The 19,912-nt window shown below is 38.4% G+C and overlaps 1 protein-coding gene across 1 annotated transcript; it reads right to left on the bottom strand.

Moving 5' to 3' along the window:
- Window positions 1-1,754: 1,754 nt before the first annotated feature.
- Window positions 1,755-15,394, bottom strand: C7H2orf69 (chromosome 7 C2orf69 homolog). The gene is made up of 2 exons (XM_060016352.1): window positions 14,937-15,394; window positions 1,755-4,965 (listed from the first exon to the last, which is right to left on the bottom strand). Exons 1-2 carry the CDS (start codon window positions 15,291-15,293, stop codon window positions 4,138-4,140), a joined length of 1,185 nt encoding a protein of 394 aa, XP_059872335.1. The 5' UTR covers window positions 15,294-15,394; the 3' UTR covers window positions 1,755-4,137.
- Between the last annotated feature and the right edge of the window lie 4,518 nt (window positions 15,395-19,912).

Raw genomic sequence — 19,912 nt, forward strand, 5'->3', positions numbered from 1 at the left:
TTGTGGTGCCCAGATTAGTAACTCTCCATTCTTACCCTTAGGTGCAGCTCATCTCAGATACTTAGGGATACATTATATAGTTATTCTCTGGTTACAGTTCAGGGCCACAAAGGAATTTTTTTCCTCTGCCAGCAAAACAACTCAATGTGCTGCTTGCTACACAGACAAGAGATACAAAGTAAGACTAATGAACAGGTAGACAGCAGAGTGTAATATAAAAATGGAATAGCATGCAGTCAAAGAATGAGACAGGTATATGTATGTACTGGCAAGGTATTTTCCCAAGGTAATTAAATGAGAAAAAGGTTTGAAACTATGAGTACAGTACGATGCCATTTGTGTAAAAGGTATGCTGTAAATAAACATTTATTTGTATATGCATAGAATTATCTCTGCAAGGATACATGAGAAACCAGTGATAGTGACTGCCTCTGAGGTTAGACAAGTAGATGGGAAGACTGGAATTTGCAGTTATTATCTGATTTTTTTTTTTTGCCCTGGTATATATTATTCTTTCAAAATAAATTTTAAAAATACATGCGAAGATTGTAATTATTTTCTCCTCACAAACATTAACAGTATTTTTCTTGGTACATAATTACATCTGAATTCTATTTATTCAGTAATTTCAAACTTGTCACTTCGATGAAATATCAAAACAAGGGAAACAAGGTCAACATGGCTTATTTTCTATCCTTTTGAACAGCAGCTATGTGAACATTTGGAAAGAACCTTAGTAATGAGGCTTTTCTTTTCTTTTTTTTTTTTTTTTTTTTTTTGCAGTACGTGGGCCTCTCACTGTTGTGGCCTCTCCCATTGTGGAGCACAGGCTCCAGACGTGCAGGCCCAGCAGCCACGGCTCACGGGCCCAGCCACTCCGCGGCATGTGGGATCTTCCCGGACCGGGGCATGAACCCATGTCCCCTGCATCGGCAGGCGGACTCTCAACCACTACGCCACCAGGGAAGCCCAATGAGGCTTTTCTTACCCATCTGATGTTGCCAACAGACATCAAAGCTTAATCTAAGAAGTTGACCCCCACCAAAAAATGCAGGAAGCAGGAATGCACGTCTGGATGGAGTTGGAACTGTGCTGCTGTGACTCCTTCCCCCAGTGCTAAAAAACAGATATAGTCAGGAGGAACTAACATAGATGATTGGTAGTCACCCACATATCTCTGGTGTTACCTTACAGTCTTTTTTCAAGCATACAGGCCATGGGTGTTTGGATGTCTTAAATACACCTAAGTTATATTGTATTTTTTCAAGTTCCATTAAATAGGATACTAAAATGACCATCCTAAGTGACTGCCTGTCTCTACCACTAAGAGCTGCTTGGCCTCTCTGCCTTTGTAAAGAGCAACCTGAATTCACAGATGTCTATCTACATGAATATCTTACCCTCTAAAGCATGTTTCTCTTAAAAGCCCTTAAATGAAGTGTAACAGAATAGCTCTTTTAAGAATAATACCTTTTTGTTTCATATTTTTCCTCTTAAGCCTTAGGCTATTACACATTTCCATCCTCACATGCTGGAACTGTTTTGTCTGTACTGTATCCTCAGTGCCTAGACCTTCTTTGCCCTTGGTGGGGCTTAGATATTGCATGAATGAAATGAAAAACAGATCACACCATATTCTAACCAAGTCTCTTGATGACAGCTAAAGGAATACAGATGATTAGCGTAGAAAAGGAAGAACTTACTTATTTTCGAGAGATTTTGTTGTCTAGGAAATCCAACAGAAGGAAATGATGCTATTTTCTGTGGAGCAATTTAAAGAAAAAGAAGAGATGTATTTTTATAGGAAAGGTTCAAAGTTGCCTGTATAAAAAAACATGGAGGTTAATGAAAACACACACAAACCCAAACTGGCAAAGTGGAGAGAAATCGCTTCCTTCCAAATAACGATCTAAAGTTTTAACAAATCTAGTAACAAACAGCACATCCAAACAGACTTCTGTGGATTAAATTTAATACAACTGTACATTCATGCTGTGGCGGTAACAACTTTCACATTATTTGTTTGTTTGACTACTTTTCTCAGTTGACTCTTTCATGACACAAACACAAAGGCACAATCCAAAGGATACACTAACATTTATAATAGTTTTAAACAAATGTGGAGAAAGAACAAATTTTAAGTATTAAACAAATATTTGAATATGGATCAACTTGAATATATTTTCATTAAAGAAAATATTTTCAGTTCTCAACACTGTCTCATTTTGATGCAATGGCAATTCCAGGTGTCCCAGACAGTTATTCTTAATATCCGTTCAACATATAACAATTACAATTAAGCATTTACATGACTGGATAGCTACAAGGACCATATTTTAAATATCTCAGATTTTTAAATGAATCTTTCTGCTAAAAGTCATACGTTTTCCATTTTAGTTAATCCTGTAGAAATAAATGCCTTTCCTTCCCCCCCTCATTAAAGTACTCAGTAACTTAGCTATGTTACATTAGATACACATAAATTTAACCAAGGATTATTAAACGTATTGAAAGAAGCCATCCAATCAATAATGGTGCTTTAAGACAAGGTAATAAGTCAAACGTTAGAATTAGGCTGACTTGTTTCCTTGTTGGGAATTTTGGGTCTCAAAAGAAACAGCAGGTATTTAAAAGAAACCAAAGCAATATAAAACTACTGTACTTCATCCTTAAGGAAAAAAACACTGAAAGATACTATTCTGAAGTTCATACAATTTAAGCATCTGGTAAGTAAAAATCCTTTCTTATAAGTTTCTGAATATTTGGAATATATTCATAGAGTCATTAAAATATAATTCTGAGACGAAACCAAGAAATTAACATTTTAAACTATTGTTTTATATATTTAGACCCTCTGGGTTATTGATATTAAGCTTCAGTCTTTTTTTCTTTTTCAGTCTGAAAGCAGCATGTTACTTCCCTGCTTAATTATTTCATGACCTGCAAAAGCTAATTATTAATAAGCAATTTTTAAAAAGACCACTAGCCTTTTATTGTAATCTTTCAATGTTAGTTGATATTCATTAGATCTTGGTTTCTCAAAATGTATTTATCTAGGTCAAGAAAAATGGGCAGAAGGAAACCTCACCCAAATTATGTAGCAGTGTTAAGCAAATTCAGTCTCTGAGCCAAAATTAAATCATTTGTGTCTTCAAACTTTCTCTTTCAACTTTTCATATAGCAATATAGTTTTACATTTTGGCCAAGGAGAGATGCTTTCTTTGGGCAGACAAAATCATGCTTCAGGAGAAATAGTGACTTAGTTCTATAGAATCTATCTCCTTTTCAATAGGGCACTACCAAATAGAGTATTATATTTTACCTAAGTTGCTCTCTTTCAAAAGATGATAGGATGAAACAATTTAAAATCTGTACTGTATTTTTACCCAGTATACATAATTATGTTCAATTTCAAACAATTTTCCAAAAGAACTGGTTTTTTGCCAAAATGCAAGAAACTCCAAAATGTCTTATCCAAAAGTTGCCAATTAAAAATTAAGCCACAGTGCTTAAGTGTAGGATTTTTAAAAACTAACTTTACACTACTGCACATTCTTAGATATGTGGAAACAAATACATTTTGACTCTTAAGAAAAAACACTTGATGGCACACTGAAGAATGACACCATAAGTTTATAAACATAAGGGGCAGGGTCTAGTTATTGCAAATTGATGGAAAACATCAGTGTGCCTTCACTTTGTTTGAAGAGAAACAGTGTTTCCACTCAAAAGTTTTCAGTGCCAAAATACCTAATTACCCTTAAAGTATCACCAAAATTGGTTTTAAACATTACTCAGAAAATAAACTATTTCCAACAATCACCATCTTAATTGCCTTTTATAAGGACTATATTATAACTTTCATTCTTAAGGGTCTTATATCTCCCTGTAGGATTATCACAAACCACCTTCTGGATTTCAAATAAACTAATTCTAACCCAGTCCCAATTAAAAACTATCCACGTTCACAAGCAAGGAACACTACTGCACGTTACACTCATAGTTTAGGAATGTGTGCTTCCTTCCCCCCACCCCCCACCAAAAAAAAACCTGACAATGCATCTATGAATTACATCTCATTATCTGAATTTATAGCACAAAGTGCTTCTGCTCTTCTGCATTAATAATACTGCAGTCTCAAAATACTTCATGAACCCTGAAGTGATTCTCTATGGAAGGAGCTTCGTTTGCAAAATGAATTTGGCTAGTCACCTGCATACCAAAATCTCCAAGTATCTGAACAAATTTCTTGTGCTCCTTTCCAATCCAAGATCTCATTGGATCATGTACTTGGTAAGGTGTTACATGGGTGTGAACAATAATCCCTGTTTGTGCAAATTCTTTCAAGACTTCTGGATAAGTAATCCAAGTATTGCTTCCCCCAGAATGACCGCCATCCAGCCAGTACATTGTTTTTATGCTTTTGATAAAAGCATCAATGTTCTTGTCTTTCTTGGCTTCTTTCAATTCAAAAAGCAACTGATTCAAAACAACACAACCTTTACTGAATCCAATCAAAGTAAAAGAAGCACCATTTAGTGATGGTGGATAAAAACTCATGGCAGACTCATCAAATTTTTCACAGGTCCTCTCTTTGTCTCCCCGGCAACCATTAGTAGTATGAGAAGAACTGGATCTACAATTAGATGCTTTGGCGTCCTTATTCAAATCTTTCACATTCTTCTTTGGTAGCAAACTCTTCTGACTTAAGTTAAAAGCATTAACTAATAATGTATAAAGATGCTTAAAAGCTCCAAAGTCAGTATTGTGTTCTGGAGCACCAAACATATTGCTTTTCACAAAATTGTCATAGCAGCTGAATTTGTGCAAATGCATTCGGGAACACTTTATCACCCAAATATAACTATTGGGGAACCGGTGGGCTAAAATGGTGGCAACATTTTCTAGACTCCAGTTTTCCCACTGATAATTCTCAGGATGACGAGTCATAATTTCATGGTAATTCTGAAAGGTAAGAAAGATAAAACAAATATTAAATACACAGTTATGTAAAATTATTTCCACAAAATTAGTTTCCCATTTTTATTGGGGAGGAAGTAGGGATGTTATAATGACCTATGGTTAATGTACTAGAAATGAAAACTATAAATCTATTACCTTCTGGCTTTAAGATTTTAAACAAATCACTTCTTCAGTTTAAGCCTCAAATCCATCAAACACAGGGTTATAAGATAAAGCTAAATAGCACAGTAGAAATTTTAATAAGAAAACACTTTAGAATGATTATAGATTTTTAAATGGATTTTATTTAGTATACATATGATCTATTATTCCTAAGACATTAACTGAAAATAAAAATTTGGTTTCTTAGACAGATTTTTTGACCAACACAGAATTCTAAAATATTTTCCTATTAAAGCTGCTATTCTGAACTCCTCCCTCTTTGGATTACTCTAGCAACCTGAATGCTATGTTTAATTTCAATTTTAATATTACAAAGCTGCAATGAACATTATAGAAAAATCTTCATGTACATCTGTGATTACATCCTTAAAAATAAATTCCCAGATGTGGAAAAACTAGGTCAAAGAATATTCATAATTTAAGGTTGACTATATAGACTACAATACTGTCTTCCAGAGAAGTATGTATAATTTTTCTTTTATCTTTGTTAAATTTCATTGGCACAGGATAACTTATTCTAATTTGAATTTATTAAAAATTTAAATGAAGTTGAAATTTTGTTCATATATTTATTAGCCATCTGGATTTCTACTTGTGCCTGTTCATATCTTTTGCCTTTTTTTATTTGGTTTATTTATAAGTATTCTATATATATTAATAACTTTTTGTTTATGTTCTAAGACGTACATGTAAGTTTTGTTTTCCTTTCAATTTTTATTCATAATATCCTTGAAAAAGGGAAATTCATTCAAATTTATTTCATTTATTCTATAAAATTTATTGGATACGTACTGAACAGTCATGGATCAGAAGAGATGAAACCCCTGCCCACAAAGAGTGTACATTCTAGTACAGAGATACATAATAACTCCATGAGTTAATAGAGCAGCACCCTCCAACAGAAATATAACATGAGCCACATGTACAATTTTCTAGCAGCTACGTTAAAAAAAAAGTAGAAAGTTAACAGGTGAAAAGAAAATTTTTTTTTTTTGGCCACGCCCTGCAGCATGCAGGATCTTATTAGTTCTCTGACCAGGGATTGAACCCATGCCCCCTGTAGTGGAAGCATGGAGTCTTAACCACTGGACCGCCAGGGAAGTCCCAAAATTATTTTTAATAATACATTTTATTAAGCCCAATACATCCAATATATTATCATTTCAACATGTAACCAACATAAAAAATACTGAGATTATTACATTTCTTTTTCTTTCTAAGTTTTTGAAATCTAGTGTATATTTTACACTTACAACACATCTCAATTTGGGTGCTAAATTTTCATCGGAAATACTTGATCTGAATTTAGATTTCATAAGATTTACAGTTGCAAAAGTAGATTCACATACCCAAGTTGCTCAAACACACTTAAAAGTTTTCCAGGAACTGAACTATCAGTTTTTAGATTTAAAGTTAAATACAATTTAAAATTTAGCTCTTTGATCACACTAAATTTCAAGCGGTCAATAGCTACAAGTAGCTAGTGGCTGGACAGCACAAGACGTTATACGTGATAAGGGTGATAAGGAGCGTAAAGTTTTGGAGTGGGTGGAAGATTATTATTTAAACACAGGGTAGTCTCCAATAAGACAATAGCTGAGAAGGGCCTGAAGGAGCTGAGGGATTGAGTCATGATTATTTCAGTCATAAGGAACTGCAAAATGACCTGAAGTGGAGCCATCGTTGGTGTAACCAAGATACACCAGTGAGACCAGTGTACCTCCAGTGAAGTGAAGAAGGAGCAAAAGTGACCACTAAGAGGGTCACAGAGATTGCTGGTGAAGAGGGGAGGTGCTGAAGATACCCTGAGGACTCTGGCCTTTGCTCTGATAGGGTGTGGAGTAGATGGCTGATATAATCTGTTTGGAAGGATTACTCTGACTCCTGTGTGCAAAGGGGCAACAGTTTGAAGCAGGGAGACCAGTAGGAGGCTACTTAAGTATAACCCCAATGAGAGAAGGTGGCTCGAACCACAGTGGCAGTAGAAGCAAAGGTGGTAAGAACTGGTCAGATTCTGTATATATTTTGAAGGTAGAGTCAACAGCATTTGCTAATGGACTGGGTATAGGGTGTGAGAGAAAGGAAATAGAACTGTACTTTTTCCTTATTTCTAACAATCATATAGCAAACATTTTTAAATGCACCTCTCTTTTGACCTAGTAATTCTACTTCTAGGAGTTTATCTCAGGGATATACTTGCACACATGCATAAATAAATCTGTCTAAGGACATTTATTCCTGCTTCAGTTCTATGAGCACTCACACGGGTTGTAAAATACGGGTTGTAAAATAAGGGCTAAAAAACCCCCTGAATGCTGAGCTATCATTTGTGTTTAAAAAAAAAAGTTTGCCTCAGCACAGAATGTCTCTGGAAGGACATATAAATCAGTAACAATGGTTAGCCTTAGGGAAGGGAAATCGGAGACTGCCTCCAGTCATCCAAAGGGATGAAAAGGAGACTTATTTTTCAATGTACAACCTTAAATAAAATGAATTTTTAGCAATATACACATTTTTCTATTAAAAAAATTAAGACTAATAAAAGTAATACTACAAAAATTTAGTCTACATGCAAAGGTATAAGGAAGATATAAAAACCACCAATCCATAAAACCACCATTAGAAATAATCACTATTAAAATTTTGGTGTCTAGTATTCCAGTGTTCTGTAGTATACATACACATATACAAGTATGTATGTAAGAGAGCATTCTTTATTTCTTCCCTCAGCAAGATTATACACACAGTTTTCACTTTAAAATGTTACAGGCATGATTCCTTATCAATAAGTATAGATTTGTATAATTTTTAGACTTCCCATCAAAAAGATTGATACCAATTGATACTTCCACTGGAAGTATACATGAGTGCTTATTTTCTCACATCCTTACCCACACTGGCTATTAGCATTAATTTTTAAAATATCTTTGCTACTAAGATAAAATGATATCTTACTTTTAATTTGCATATTTTTATTCCTAATCAGGTTGAACATTTTTCTATGTTTATTGGCAATTTTCATTTGTTAATTCTCTATTCATATCCTTTGATAACTTTCCCAAAAGGATGCTCAAGTCCTTCTTAACAGTTTTTACCTCATTAATATTAAGTTTGTCATATATGTTAAAAAAAACCTATTCCCAGAAGGCCATCATTTAATTTTTTTATGGATTCTGCTACTGCCTTCTGCACATCCAGATTTATGAGATATAAAATTATCATAGGAGCTTGGATCTGAAAGGGCTCATCTAAATCCTTTTTTTTTTTTTTGATAAATATCTCTTTTTTTTATTTCAGTGAGAAAACAAATTTGGGCCCTTTCCCTTGTCCCTACCTATAAGAAATCTACACTCTTTTTCTGCACAGAACCCTTTCGTCCAAAAAATGAAAGAATTTGCAATTCAGGCACCAATGTAAAGAATAGAGGGATGAACATGAAAGGAACTACCCCCACATGCAGAGGTGGGCATGCGTGCACACACATGAGCATCATCAGAAAGGGAAGGAACAAATTTCCAACACAAATTGAAAGGTGGAAATATTCTTGCCTATTGAACTTTGACTTCCATTTCTTCATATATTCATCAGTGGGCATTTGTGGGTCACTAAGCACAGTTCACAGTCCCTCAAGAACACAGTCCAGTGGGAGAGACAGAGATAAATAATTACAAGGCAATATGATTACTGCTGTAAAGCAGGGATATGTGAAGAACTGTGAGGGGACATAGAGAAAGGGAGACTCGAGCTATGTTTTGGGACATCAGGGAAGGCTCCACAAATACATGAGCTCAGTTTTGTAGTATTAGTAGAAATTCCAGAATTATGCAGTAGAATTCCTATTATGTCTGAAGTAGGAATATTAGTCAGGTCTTCATAAAGACACCCAAATATTAGTTGGGAAGAACAGCGCCAACACTGAATTATTCTATGGATTCCTAAATAGCTAGTTATAAGTGCCAAATACACAAGAAAGCACAAACATCTAAATCGTTTTTATAGCTAAGGAAACTGAGCTCCTACAAACTATACAGTTATTTATATTATATAGTTATTTAATGAGCTAAAATGAATAAGATTTTATGACTCCATTTAGTCTCTACCACATAGGAGGTGGTAAACCTAAAAACTTGGTGTTTTCTTTGATTAACCAGAGGTTACATGATCAGAGTAGGAAAATGCTCATACTAAGTAACTGTGTGTATGTATTAAAATGTAAAAGTAAGACTGTTACTCTTGTGTCTAATAAGTCCAAATCTAAGAACAATGGATAAGTACTCCCATATTCTAGAAAGAGACACCAGACATCCCCATAGGACTTGCTAACAGGTAGTCAAAACCAGTTCTGCAACCCAGGCTACTATACAAGGCCAATCTACAGAAGAGGTGGAAGAACGTGGGAAGAAAGGGTTTTCTTTTGAGAGAGTTTTCATCCCAGTTGGGAATGCAATGCACTTACTCTCCCTGTAAGGGTTAAAGGGTAGGAGGCATGCTTCCTCATCCCCAGTGAGGCAGGCGGCAAGAGAATCTCCTGGAGAGATTAAGGGGTAGTTACTCCACAGGTAGATGCTTGCTGACCTGCAAAAACATAAAGGCCCATCCCACACTGCTACTGAAGTACTGGTACAAAGGATTTTTAGGAAAACTTGACATGTGTCTCCATGATAAAGACTTAAGTTAGGTGGACTATTGTTATAGCAGAGTGAGGAGAGCTATATAGGGTACGAGCTGTACTTCCATAAAAAATGCGTCAAGGGGGCATCTTCGCTGAGCATAAAGTGGACATCTCACGTAAGCAAGCTAAAAGGACCGTAACAGGAACAGCCTAAGAAGGCTGCTCGTCATAGCACACGAAGCCCCAGGGTATATGGTCAGATGTGAAATAGTAGAGTGAGTGTGTGTGTGTGTGTGTGTGCGCGCGCCCATGGTTCTTGGCACAGAGCTCCTAAAACCCTTGGAATTTCATGGGTGACAGGGGTTGGTCACCAGAAAGACCAAGACATGATGAGAAGTTTGGAACTTTCAAACCCACTCCCCATTCTCCAGAGAGGGACTGGAAATAAAGTTAAAGACTGATCATACCTATGCAATGAAGCCTCCATAAAAATCCCCAAAGTACAAGCTTGGATAGCTTCCAGGTTGGTGAACACAGGAGGTGCTAGGAAAGAGGTGCACTCAGAGAGAGCATGGAAGCTCTGCACCTCTTCCCACATACCTTGCCCTGTGCATCTCTTCCATCTGGATGTTCACCTGTATCCTTTATCATATCCTTTCATAACAAATGGGTAAACACTATGTAAACTGTTTTCCAAAGTTCTGTGAGCCATTCTAGCATACTAACTGAACCCAAGGAGAGGGATCGTGCAAACCCCAATCTATAGCTGTTCAGTCAGCAGTACAGGTGATAAACTGGGACTTGGCGACTGGCGTCTGAAGTGGGGAGGGGAAAAGACTTGTGGGACTGAGCCCTTAACGTGTGGAATCTGACACTAACTCCAGGTAGATAGCATCAGAATTGAATTGAATTATAGGACACCCAGCTGGTGTTGCAGAGAATTGCTTGGTGTGGGGGGAAATACCCACACATCTGTTGTCAGAAATATTCTGAGTGTGGTAATAGTGTGAATAGCAAAGGAGAATCACATAGGAGAAGTGAGTCTTTTCCTACTCACCAGGACATACACTTAGGGCATGGTCATCTATATATCCTAGTGTTTAGGAAAGCAAAAGTTTTTAAAAGCTAAACTTGGAAATGACCCAAATGTTCATGAACTGCTGAATGGGTAAGCAAATTGTATGTCCATACACAGAAAACTACTTGGCATTAAAAAGAAATAAACTTCATGACAGAAAAAACAGGAAGAATGCATTTCAAAAGCATTAGGCTAAGTGAAAGAAGCCAGACACAAGACTACATACTACATGACTCCTAACTAATGAAAATCTAGAAAAGGCAAAACTATACTGAAAAGAAAGCAGATTAGTGGTTGCCTGTGGCTGAGAAAAGAGATTGACTAAAAGTAGGGCACAGGGGTACTTTTTAGGGTGATCAAGATGTTGTATTACATGATTATTGTGATGGTTACATAATTGTATTCGTTGAAATTCATCAAATTGTAAACTTACACTTAGAAATAGGGCTTCCCTGGTGGTGCAGTGGTTGAGAGTCCGCCTGCTGATGCAGGGGACACGGGTTCGTGCCCCAGTCCGGGAAGATCCCACAAGCCACGGAGCGGCTAGGCCCGGGAGCCATGGCTGCTGGGCCTGCGCGTCCAGAGCCTGTGCTCCGCAACGGGAGAAGCCAGAACAGTGAGAGTCCCGCGTACCGCAAAAAAATAAAATAAAATAAAAAAAAAGAAAAAAAAGAAATACCTACAATCCTGTATCCTGAGGATCTAAAAAGCAAGGAACTCAAGAAAATTGGACAGTACCTACTTAAAAAAATTCTGATCCCCCTCCAAAATCACTACTGATAAGAAAAACATCAGGAGGTACCTAAAGAAAAGTGAATTACTACGGTCTCAGCTTTCCTATAATTCAAAGGATAAAAGGGCAAGCATAGAATAAAAAAGGACATACAATAAAAGATGACTGCAAGAAGGAAATCAAAAAAGTAATGGTAATTAGCATTTAAAATTATACTGTCAACCAGATCCAATTAACATCAAATAATGAATCTGTGTTAACATGAGGCAAAACTTCTAATGGTATCCTACAAAGTTCTGTTTGGCCCTATTCTGTTCAATATTTATCCAAATTAAAAATAAAGATATAGAAAGAATGCTTATTTAATCTATATATGATATAAATGAAAATAAAGGTTCTAAAAGGATCAATACACTAAAAGATGAGCTGTATCTCACAGGGTAAATTTCATAAGAATAGACATTAGGCTCAAAAGAATCAAGTGCAAAGAGAAGGAAATCTGAGCCTAAAAGCCCTTCATATAATAATAGCCAAGTAGCACTTAATACATTGTTCAAAAGAACTTACGTTTATTCATTCAATAAGCTATCTACTGAACACCTACTTCATGCCACTCACTAAGCATCGCAGATACAACAGTGAAGAAAACAGACGTGAAGCGTGCATCATACTAGTGGAAGACAGACAAAATCCAAAATGAATAACTAATATAGTAAATGAAATGGATAAAAATGAATTATCCTAATTATTTATTAGGAGAAAAGTTGACAGGGATCCTGTGCACATGTATGATTATTAAATAGGATGGTCATCAAAGGCCTCACTGTGAAGGCAACTTTTGAGCAGAGACTTGAAATAGGTGAACTAATGAATCCTTACAGACATCTGCAGGAAAATTGTTCCAGGCAGTACGTGCAAACTTGAGGTCAAGTGTGTCTACCATGAGCAATATGAAGAAGGCTGGTGTGGCTGGAACCTTCTGTGGAGAGTAAAACAGATAAAGGAAACACTCAAAAAAGCAGCAGGGTGGGAATTCCCTGGCAGTCCAATGGTGAGGACTCCGGGCTTCCACTGCAGGGGGCACAGGCTCAGTCCCTGGTCAGGGAACAAAGATCCTGCGTGCCAAGCAGTGTGGCCAAAAAAGAGAAAAAAAGAAAAGAAAAGCTACAGGGTGGGAAAGGTAAATAGAGTGAAGGGCCTTGCATGCCATCAAGAGGACTCTGGCTTTTACTATGAGTGGCACGGGAAGCTGCTGGTGTTTCGAGCAGAGGTGTGGTATGATTTGACCTAGGTTTTTAAATGATTATTCTGATCACTTCTAGATACATTTAGGAGGTAAAGCCACTTTATTTGCTGATGTATTAAGAGAGGACAAAAGGATAATTTCAAGATTTCTAACTTGAGCAACTAAATAGGAAGTGTTTCCATTAACTGAGAGACAAGATGATGACTACAGGAAGAGCAAGTTTAGGGACAAAGATCCAGAGACTTTAGGTTTGAGATATCTATTAAATGTCCGAAAGGAAATACGTGCATGTAACGGCAAGTTTAAAGTTCCAGGAATAGGCTAGAACACAAATGTTGAAGGTCGTCAGAGTATAGGTAGCATGTAAAGCCACAAGACTGAAAGAGATCACAAAGGGAGTAAAGGTAGTCAGAGGAAAAGTCCAAGAACTGAGCGCTACAGAACTCCCCAATAATTAAAAAGTTCATCAGAAAGATAAGAAGGGAGGGTAACTCATTGGGTATTCACATATTTAATCCTCATTGATATCCTATACATCATCATTCCCATTTTGTAGCTGAGCTGGCTGCAACACAGAGAGATTTAACAATTGGCCAGATATTTCATAGCTAAAAAGTGCAGAATCAGGGTTTAAAACTAGGCGATCTGGCCTCAGAGCCTTTGATGCATTATTATTCTCTATTTCTTCTCTAAAAGCCCTGGGTTTTTAGAGGACTTCATACTCTGCATAAATCAACAGTATATCACTGTCCAAAAAGCTAATGGAATCTCAGGCTACTTAAAGAAATGGATGATGTCAAAATGAAAGGAGGTATCAGTCTAACTATATTTAGCACTTTATAGATTTCACCTGAAGATCTGTGCTATATTCTGACTTGCACACTTTAAAAATATTTAGTAGGTGTTCAATGACAGTTAGTTATCATTATCATTATCATCATTGTTATGGATGCACACAGTAGCTGGTCCACAAAACCCTGGAAGTCACTGTCAGCAATGCCATGCTGATTTCCCAAACCGAGCAAAAGGGCATCAACTGAGTACAGTAAATTCCTCCTCTTAAATCGAAATACTAGTTTTGATTAGCAGTCAACTAGACCAGTCAATTATTTGGAGGGCAAGAGAAAAAACTACATTTACCTTCATCATCATCTGACTCAGGGCACAACGTTTGTAAACATATTTTTTTAAAGCATTAATTTCAAAAACAATAATTGTTTAATAAACTAATTATTTCACGGTTTAAGAAACACATTCAGCCATATTTTAGCTTCACCTGTCTATACCAGCACTACCCAAGAGAACTCTGTGATGAAGGGAATGTTCCGTGGAAATGCTCTGTAACTGCACTGTCCAGTACAGCACACACAAACCTTAGGGGCCGCTGAGCATTTGAAATGCAGCTAGTGCGACGGAGAAACTGGATTTTTAATTCTATTTAGTTTTAATTAAATAGCCCCATATAACTAATGGCTACCCTATTAGACAAAGCAGTTCTAGATTAAGATCTAGATTAAGGCCCAGCTTTCCAGGACAACATAGCCATGTATATTTGCCTGCAGCCGCAAGATTAATAATAAAGATAAAATCACACACAAAAAAGTACAGAATTTAGGTGAGCATCAAAATATTGACATGCTTAGCGATTCCTGTTCCTTTTCTTCCACCCATTCTCCCCTTCTTAGGGTTACTGAGAGCGTCACACCCTAGTACCAGTATTTTGTCTGTTTACTTTTTAATAACTGCCAGCACGCTAATTTAAAAGCCCTCTCTCCGCCTCCTGCCCCCTCCCCCACAGATCCTCTGAGAAACCAAGTTATAGAATAAATACACATTTTCTCGTTTCTAGGTCTTCAATTCCACCCCCTCGAAACCTGGACTGACGGCTGGCTCTTTCGATGTCGTAGCCCTCCAAGGACACCTCCTGTCTAGGGCTCTATGAGGAGGGGGTCAGGGCGTGGAAGGGGCGGTTCTGGATTTCGTGGAGCCACCCCGTTTAAGCGCCATGTGTGAGTGTGTTCAGGCGAGGCAAGGAACCGGGCCCCAGCTACGAGGGAGGAATCTAGAGAATTCGCATATGTACAAGAAGAAGGAGCAGGTGCCCAGGCAGGCCGCAGGTTACCTGCACATCCCCGGGGAAATAGAGTACGTGATGCTGGGGCGGTGGTTGCGGCTCCTCCTTCGCCAGGTCCCCAGGGAGGTCCCGCCGTTCCAGTCCCTCCCCAGCGGCCGCCACCGCCGCCGCCGCCAGCAGGACCAACTCGTTGCCTCGCTGCGGGTCGGCTCCCGGCACCGCGGACAGCTGCACGCACTGCTGCCTGCACCGCTCGGCTGACGGGGAGCCGAGAGCGCCGCTGCGGCTGCTGCTGCCGCCCAGGTTCATGGTTCCGGCCTGAGAGCTGAACGCTGCGACTCCGATTCCGAGCTGCGGTAGCAGGAGAAGCAGCGGCGGCGACCGCAGGAGCCCGAACCCCCACATGGGTCGCCGCCGCCAGAGCGGGTCCTAGGGTGTGGGAGGGCCTGAGGGAGGACGTTGGGCCGGGTGCCCAACGGTCTGCGGGAGCGACCCGGGCGAGAGCCGACCCCGAGGGCAACGACGGCGTCAGAGGCCGACGTCCGCGCGCAGCGTGCGTAAGGGAAGGAGGGGTGTGCGCGAAATCCGACTCCGGTTCCCGGAGGGGGCGATGAGAAGGGGGCGTGGCCTGAGGCAGGGCGTTTGTGATTGGTGGGTTCTGCCGCGGCCGGGAAGTTCGAACGGAAGTCTGGGAAAGAGTCTGAAGAGAGCAAAGGAAGCGGGAATGAACTGAGAACCGCGAGCAAGACGGGCGGCAGTTGTGATACAGGCGCAGCAGGTGCTGCCCGAAGGTCGCTTCTAGTACGGGGTAGAGCGTTTTGAGTATACCATGCTCCCCTTTCGGTAAGCTCAACTTTCAGGTGGGGTTTTTCTAGTCCTTCGAGCCTTAAAAGAGATACAACCCCAAAGATTAGAGTAATTCTGTCCTGTTACAGAAATCTGTGGGAAGTTTTCTGCATGCCCTGGATGAAGGGAATCTCCCTCTTCTCATACTCTCGAGTTTCTTTGTAGGTACACAAAGATTTCTAAGTTCTTGGGAATATATTTAGATAAGAAGTTTAATGCATCTCTGATTGGTAGCAGGGAGCAGGGCACATGGGGGAAAGGCGTTAGTTGTTACATACACATTTGCTGTCGGTGTTTGCAGTCAATGGGATTTGCTATTTTAAGGTTTTCAAAAACCAGCGTGAACAGTAGGAAAGTCATAGGTGTCCAACAACAATCTGTGACCAGTTGTGTATGAATAAGATTTGGACAAATGTATGCTAAAGACAGGGAAGGGAGGGGAGAGTCCAGTATTCTAAATTTAAGTGCTTGTGAGGCAAGGCACTGTAAAGAACCTTGTGGGAGAGAGAGAATATTAGTGAGAATTTAAAATATTACAGCTAGCATTTATTGAGGCATACTATAGGCCAGGAATTGAACTAGGCACTTCATATATTAACTGATCTGAGTTTATATATGTGTGTGCTTAAGCACACATACTGTTTTCTTACTCCACGTATCAAATATTAATAAATAGCCTTGAAGTAAGAGCACAAATTAGCAAATGATAAAATATATATATTTATATATATAGATATATATATATAAAGTATATATATATACTTAGTGACTTCATGAAGATGTAATGCTAGCCTACTCTAAATTATTGAGTTCCATCTGACATCATAATAGTGTAACCAATCAAAATTGTTTATTATTCTAAGTATATCTATCTACTGCTTTCTAAAAATAAATGGTTAAAAAGAAGCAGAGGCTAATTATATAATAATGAATATATATTAACCATATTTTGGCAACCAGCCTTCATTCTATTTTGTGAATCACATGCACGTTGTTACTGTCTCTTGTTAAGTAGAGGATTACTGAAATGTAATCCAAAAACCCAAACATGTTCATGTACTCCAAATGCAGCTTTTGATTTTTGTGGTCTTGTTTTTAGGTTGACATTTTAACTGAATCTGTCACTATTGATGGGGATGGGGAGTTCTCATGTTTTGGAAAGAAAATTAATTGTAGTAACATTAAATATACAAAAAGTTATTTCAATAGCTCTAAGGTAATTGAAGTCTTTGAGAAATACAAATAAAGATTTAAAGGGCAGAGTAAAGCAACAGACTGAAGTGAGCACAAGGTTTTTTCCCCACAGTCAAGGATTTACACAACCCTACAGGAGCCACTTCTAGAAAAAGTAATAGCTCTCAATTCATTGGTTGAGGTATTATGTCATTTATGGTAAGTCATTAACATTGTAATTCCTTCTGATAGGTCCCAGTGATATTATTGAAGTATCTGTTTTCTTTCTCTGTCCCCTTTTCCTTTTCCCAGGAAGACCAGTTTTGTAAATCACTACTTTTCTATCAACCATGGGCACAGACAGCTCAGCACTTCCTCTCTTTATTCTCCTTAAGAGCTGGGCTTTCCTTTCTCTCTAGAGATCTTACACATACAAAGTTACTGTAACCAGTTGTTTGAGTTTACTCCTTTCTAACAGATAGAGAGCTCCACTAAAAACCATTAGAAATAATAAAGTTCAGCAAGGTTGCAGGACACAAGATCAATATACAACACTTAATTGTGTTGCTATACACTAGCAATGAATAATCTAAAATGAAATTAATACAATTCCATTTACAATAGCATCAAAAGGAATAAAATACTTAGGAATAAATTTAATGAAGGAAGAGACTTGTATACTGAAAGCTACAAAACATTGTTGAAAGAATTTAAAGACCTAAATAGCACTGGGTGTTCACTCTGGCCCCTGTTGCTCCAGCACTGAACCCCTGTGAGGCGAAGGTGTCCTTTTTGGGAGGGGGGGAGATCTCATGCTTAGAAGGAGCAGAATCAGCTCGGACCTGGCCCTCAGGGCTTCTGCCCCCACACCTTGGGACCTGATCCTGCCCCTGAGAGGGTGGTGACACCCACTGAGCACAGGAGAAGCCCAACTTACATGTGGCTCTGGTTCTAGCCCCTCTATCTCCAGCCCCTGAAAAAAGGTGACAGCTACCAGCACACCCTAGTGGAAGACTTGACCAGTGCTCACTTCAGATCCAGCTGTCCCACCAAAGCCACTGGGCACACATAGACTGAATAGAGATGTTTCCAAACAAGGACACCCCTTCAAAACTGGGATAGGTAACTGTTTCACCTAATTTCACAGAGACAGAGAAAGTTAAGCAAAATGAGAAGACGGAGGAATTTGTTCCAAACAAAACAACAAGGAAACAAACCGGAAAAAACAACTAATGAAACAGAGATTAGGCTCCTTGAAGGGAGGACTGCCAAAACTCTTGTGGACATATTTTAAAGCAACCACACCCAGGCTCCACTCCAGATCATTAGAATTCAGAGATCAAGCACAAGGGGAATAAAATAAGATATCAAGGAGATTTGGCTAAGTTATTATTTATAAAACACATAAGATGACTCTGAATGGTGGAAAAAAGAAATCAGACAGGCTAGAGACCTTGAGACTCAAGGAATATCAAGGTGGTGAATACCCTAGGTTTTATTTTTGCCTTACATACTGCAGAAGTGATGCTAAAGAATTCAGAAACACCAGTGGACACAGACAAATATGTGTCTTGAAGTCTCAAAAAAGCCTCTCCTAGACACAGCACCAGGAAAAGGGAAGCCTTGAAATATAGAAAACTTTCAGAAAACAAATTCTCTATCCCAGCCAAATATCACAGAAAAAGACTTTGGCTACACCCAACAAGCAAAGGCTGAGTGAGGAGCCTCAACTTCTTATAATGAGGTACCCCAACACCCCTGCCAGGGTAGTGTCAGAGAAGGCCAAGTAGAGAGCCTGGACTTTCATTTCCATTCCTCCCCCACACACCCCCACAGTGCAGTGGATACTACACTGGACTGGAGAGTCAGGACTTTTACCATCGCCCAGCAATAATGAGATCTCCTCTACCACAGTGTCATTATAGACCATGTGGGGAGCCAGAACATCTACATCCAGTAGTAATGAGGAACTGTTCCCTCCCATCCAGTGTCAAAACAGGCCAAGTGGGGAATCTAGACTTCTACCTCCACCTAGTAGTAATAAGGTAGCAACTCTTCTCAGCTGGAGTGGTATCAGAGAAAGTGAGTTAGAACTAAAGTTTTAAATAAGATATAGAATCATAAAACATAATATAAAAAATTCCAGTTTTCATTTGAAAACCACTTGTTATAACAAGAATGAGGTAAGTCTCAAACTGATTGAAAAATGACAACCAACATATACCAAAAGTTAGATATCAGAGATGTTAGAATAATCTGACAAATATTTTAAAGCAGCAATAAAAAACATGTTGCAACAAGCAATTACAAACACACTTGAAACAAATAGCCTCAAGAAAGAAATTGAAAGTTTCAACAATGAAATGGAAGATATAAAAAAAAAGACATAATGGATGGACTCAAAAGGAGAATGTAGGGAAGAGAGGAAGGAATAAGTGAATCTGAAGATAGAGTAATAGAAGTTACCCAGTCTGAACAACAGAGATAAAACAGACTGGAAAAAAAAAAAAAAAACTCAGAATGCTAGGGGCTTGTGAGACCATCACAAAACACCTAACATTCATGTCATTAGACTTTTGAAGAAGAGGAGAAAAAGAGTAAGATTGAAAAAGTATTAAATAATGGCTGAAAAGTACCCAGATTTAGCAAGAGACATGACCTATGGATTTAAGATTCTGAGTGAATCCCAAACAGGACAAAGCTAAAGTAATCTATGCCAATACCCATCATAGTTAAACTAAAGACAAAGAAAAAACCTTGGAAGCATCCGAAGAAAACTGACACCTTTCCTATAGGGGGAAAATAACCCAAATGACAGCAAATTTCTCATCAGGAACCATGGAGCGCAGGAGGAAGTAACACAATATTTTTCAAGTGCTGACAAAAAAGGAACTGTCAATCCAGAATCCTATACCTAGTGAAAATATCCTTTTCAGAAGTGAAGGGGAAATGAAGACATTTTCAGATGAAAGAAAACTAAGAGTATTTTTAACCAGCAGATTTAT

The sequence above is a fragment of the Delphinus delphis genome, chromosome 7 (genome assembly GCF_949987515.2).
Source record: "Delphinus delphis chromosome 7, mDelDel1.2, whole genome shotgun sequence".
Classification (NCBI taxonomy): Eukaryota; Metazoa; Chordata; class Mammalia; order Artiodactyla; family Delphinidae; genus Delphinus; species Delphinus delphis.

Bases quoted from the DNA above. Each gene is read 5' to 3' on its own strand.
- C7H2orf69 (XM_060016352.1), bottom strand. From the start codon at position 15,293: ATGTGGGGGTTCGGGCTCCTGCGGTCGCCGCCGCTGCTTCTCCTGCTA. The intron at 4,966-14,936 runs GTAACCTGCGGC...CTTACCTTTCAG, and splicing joins ATTTCCCCGGGGATGTGCAG to AATTACCATGAAATTATGAC.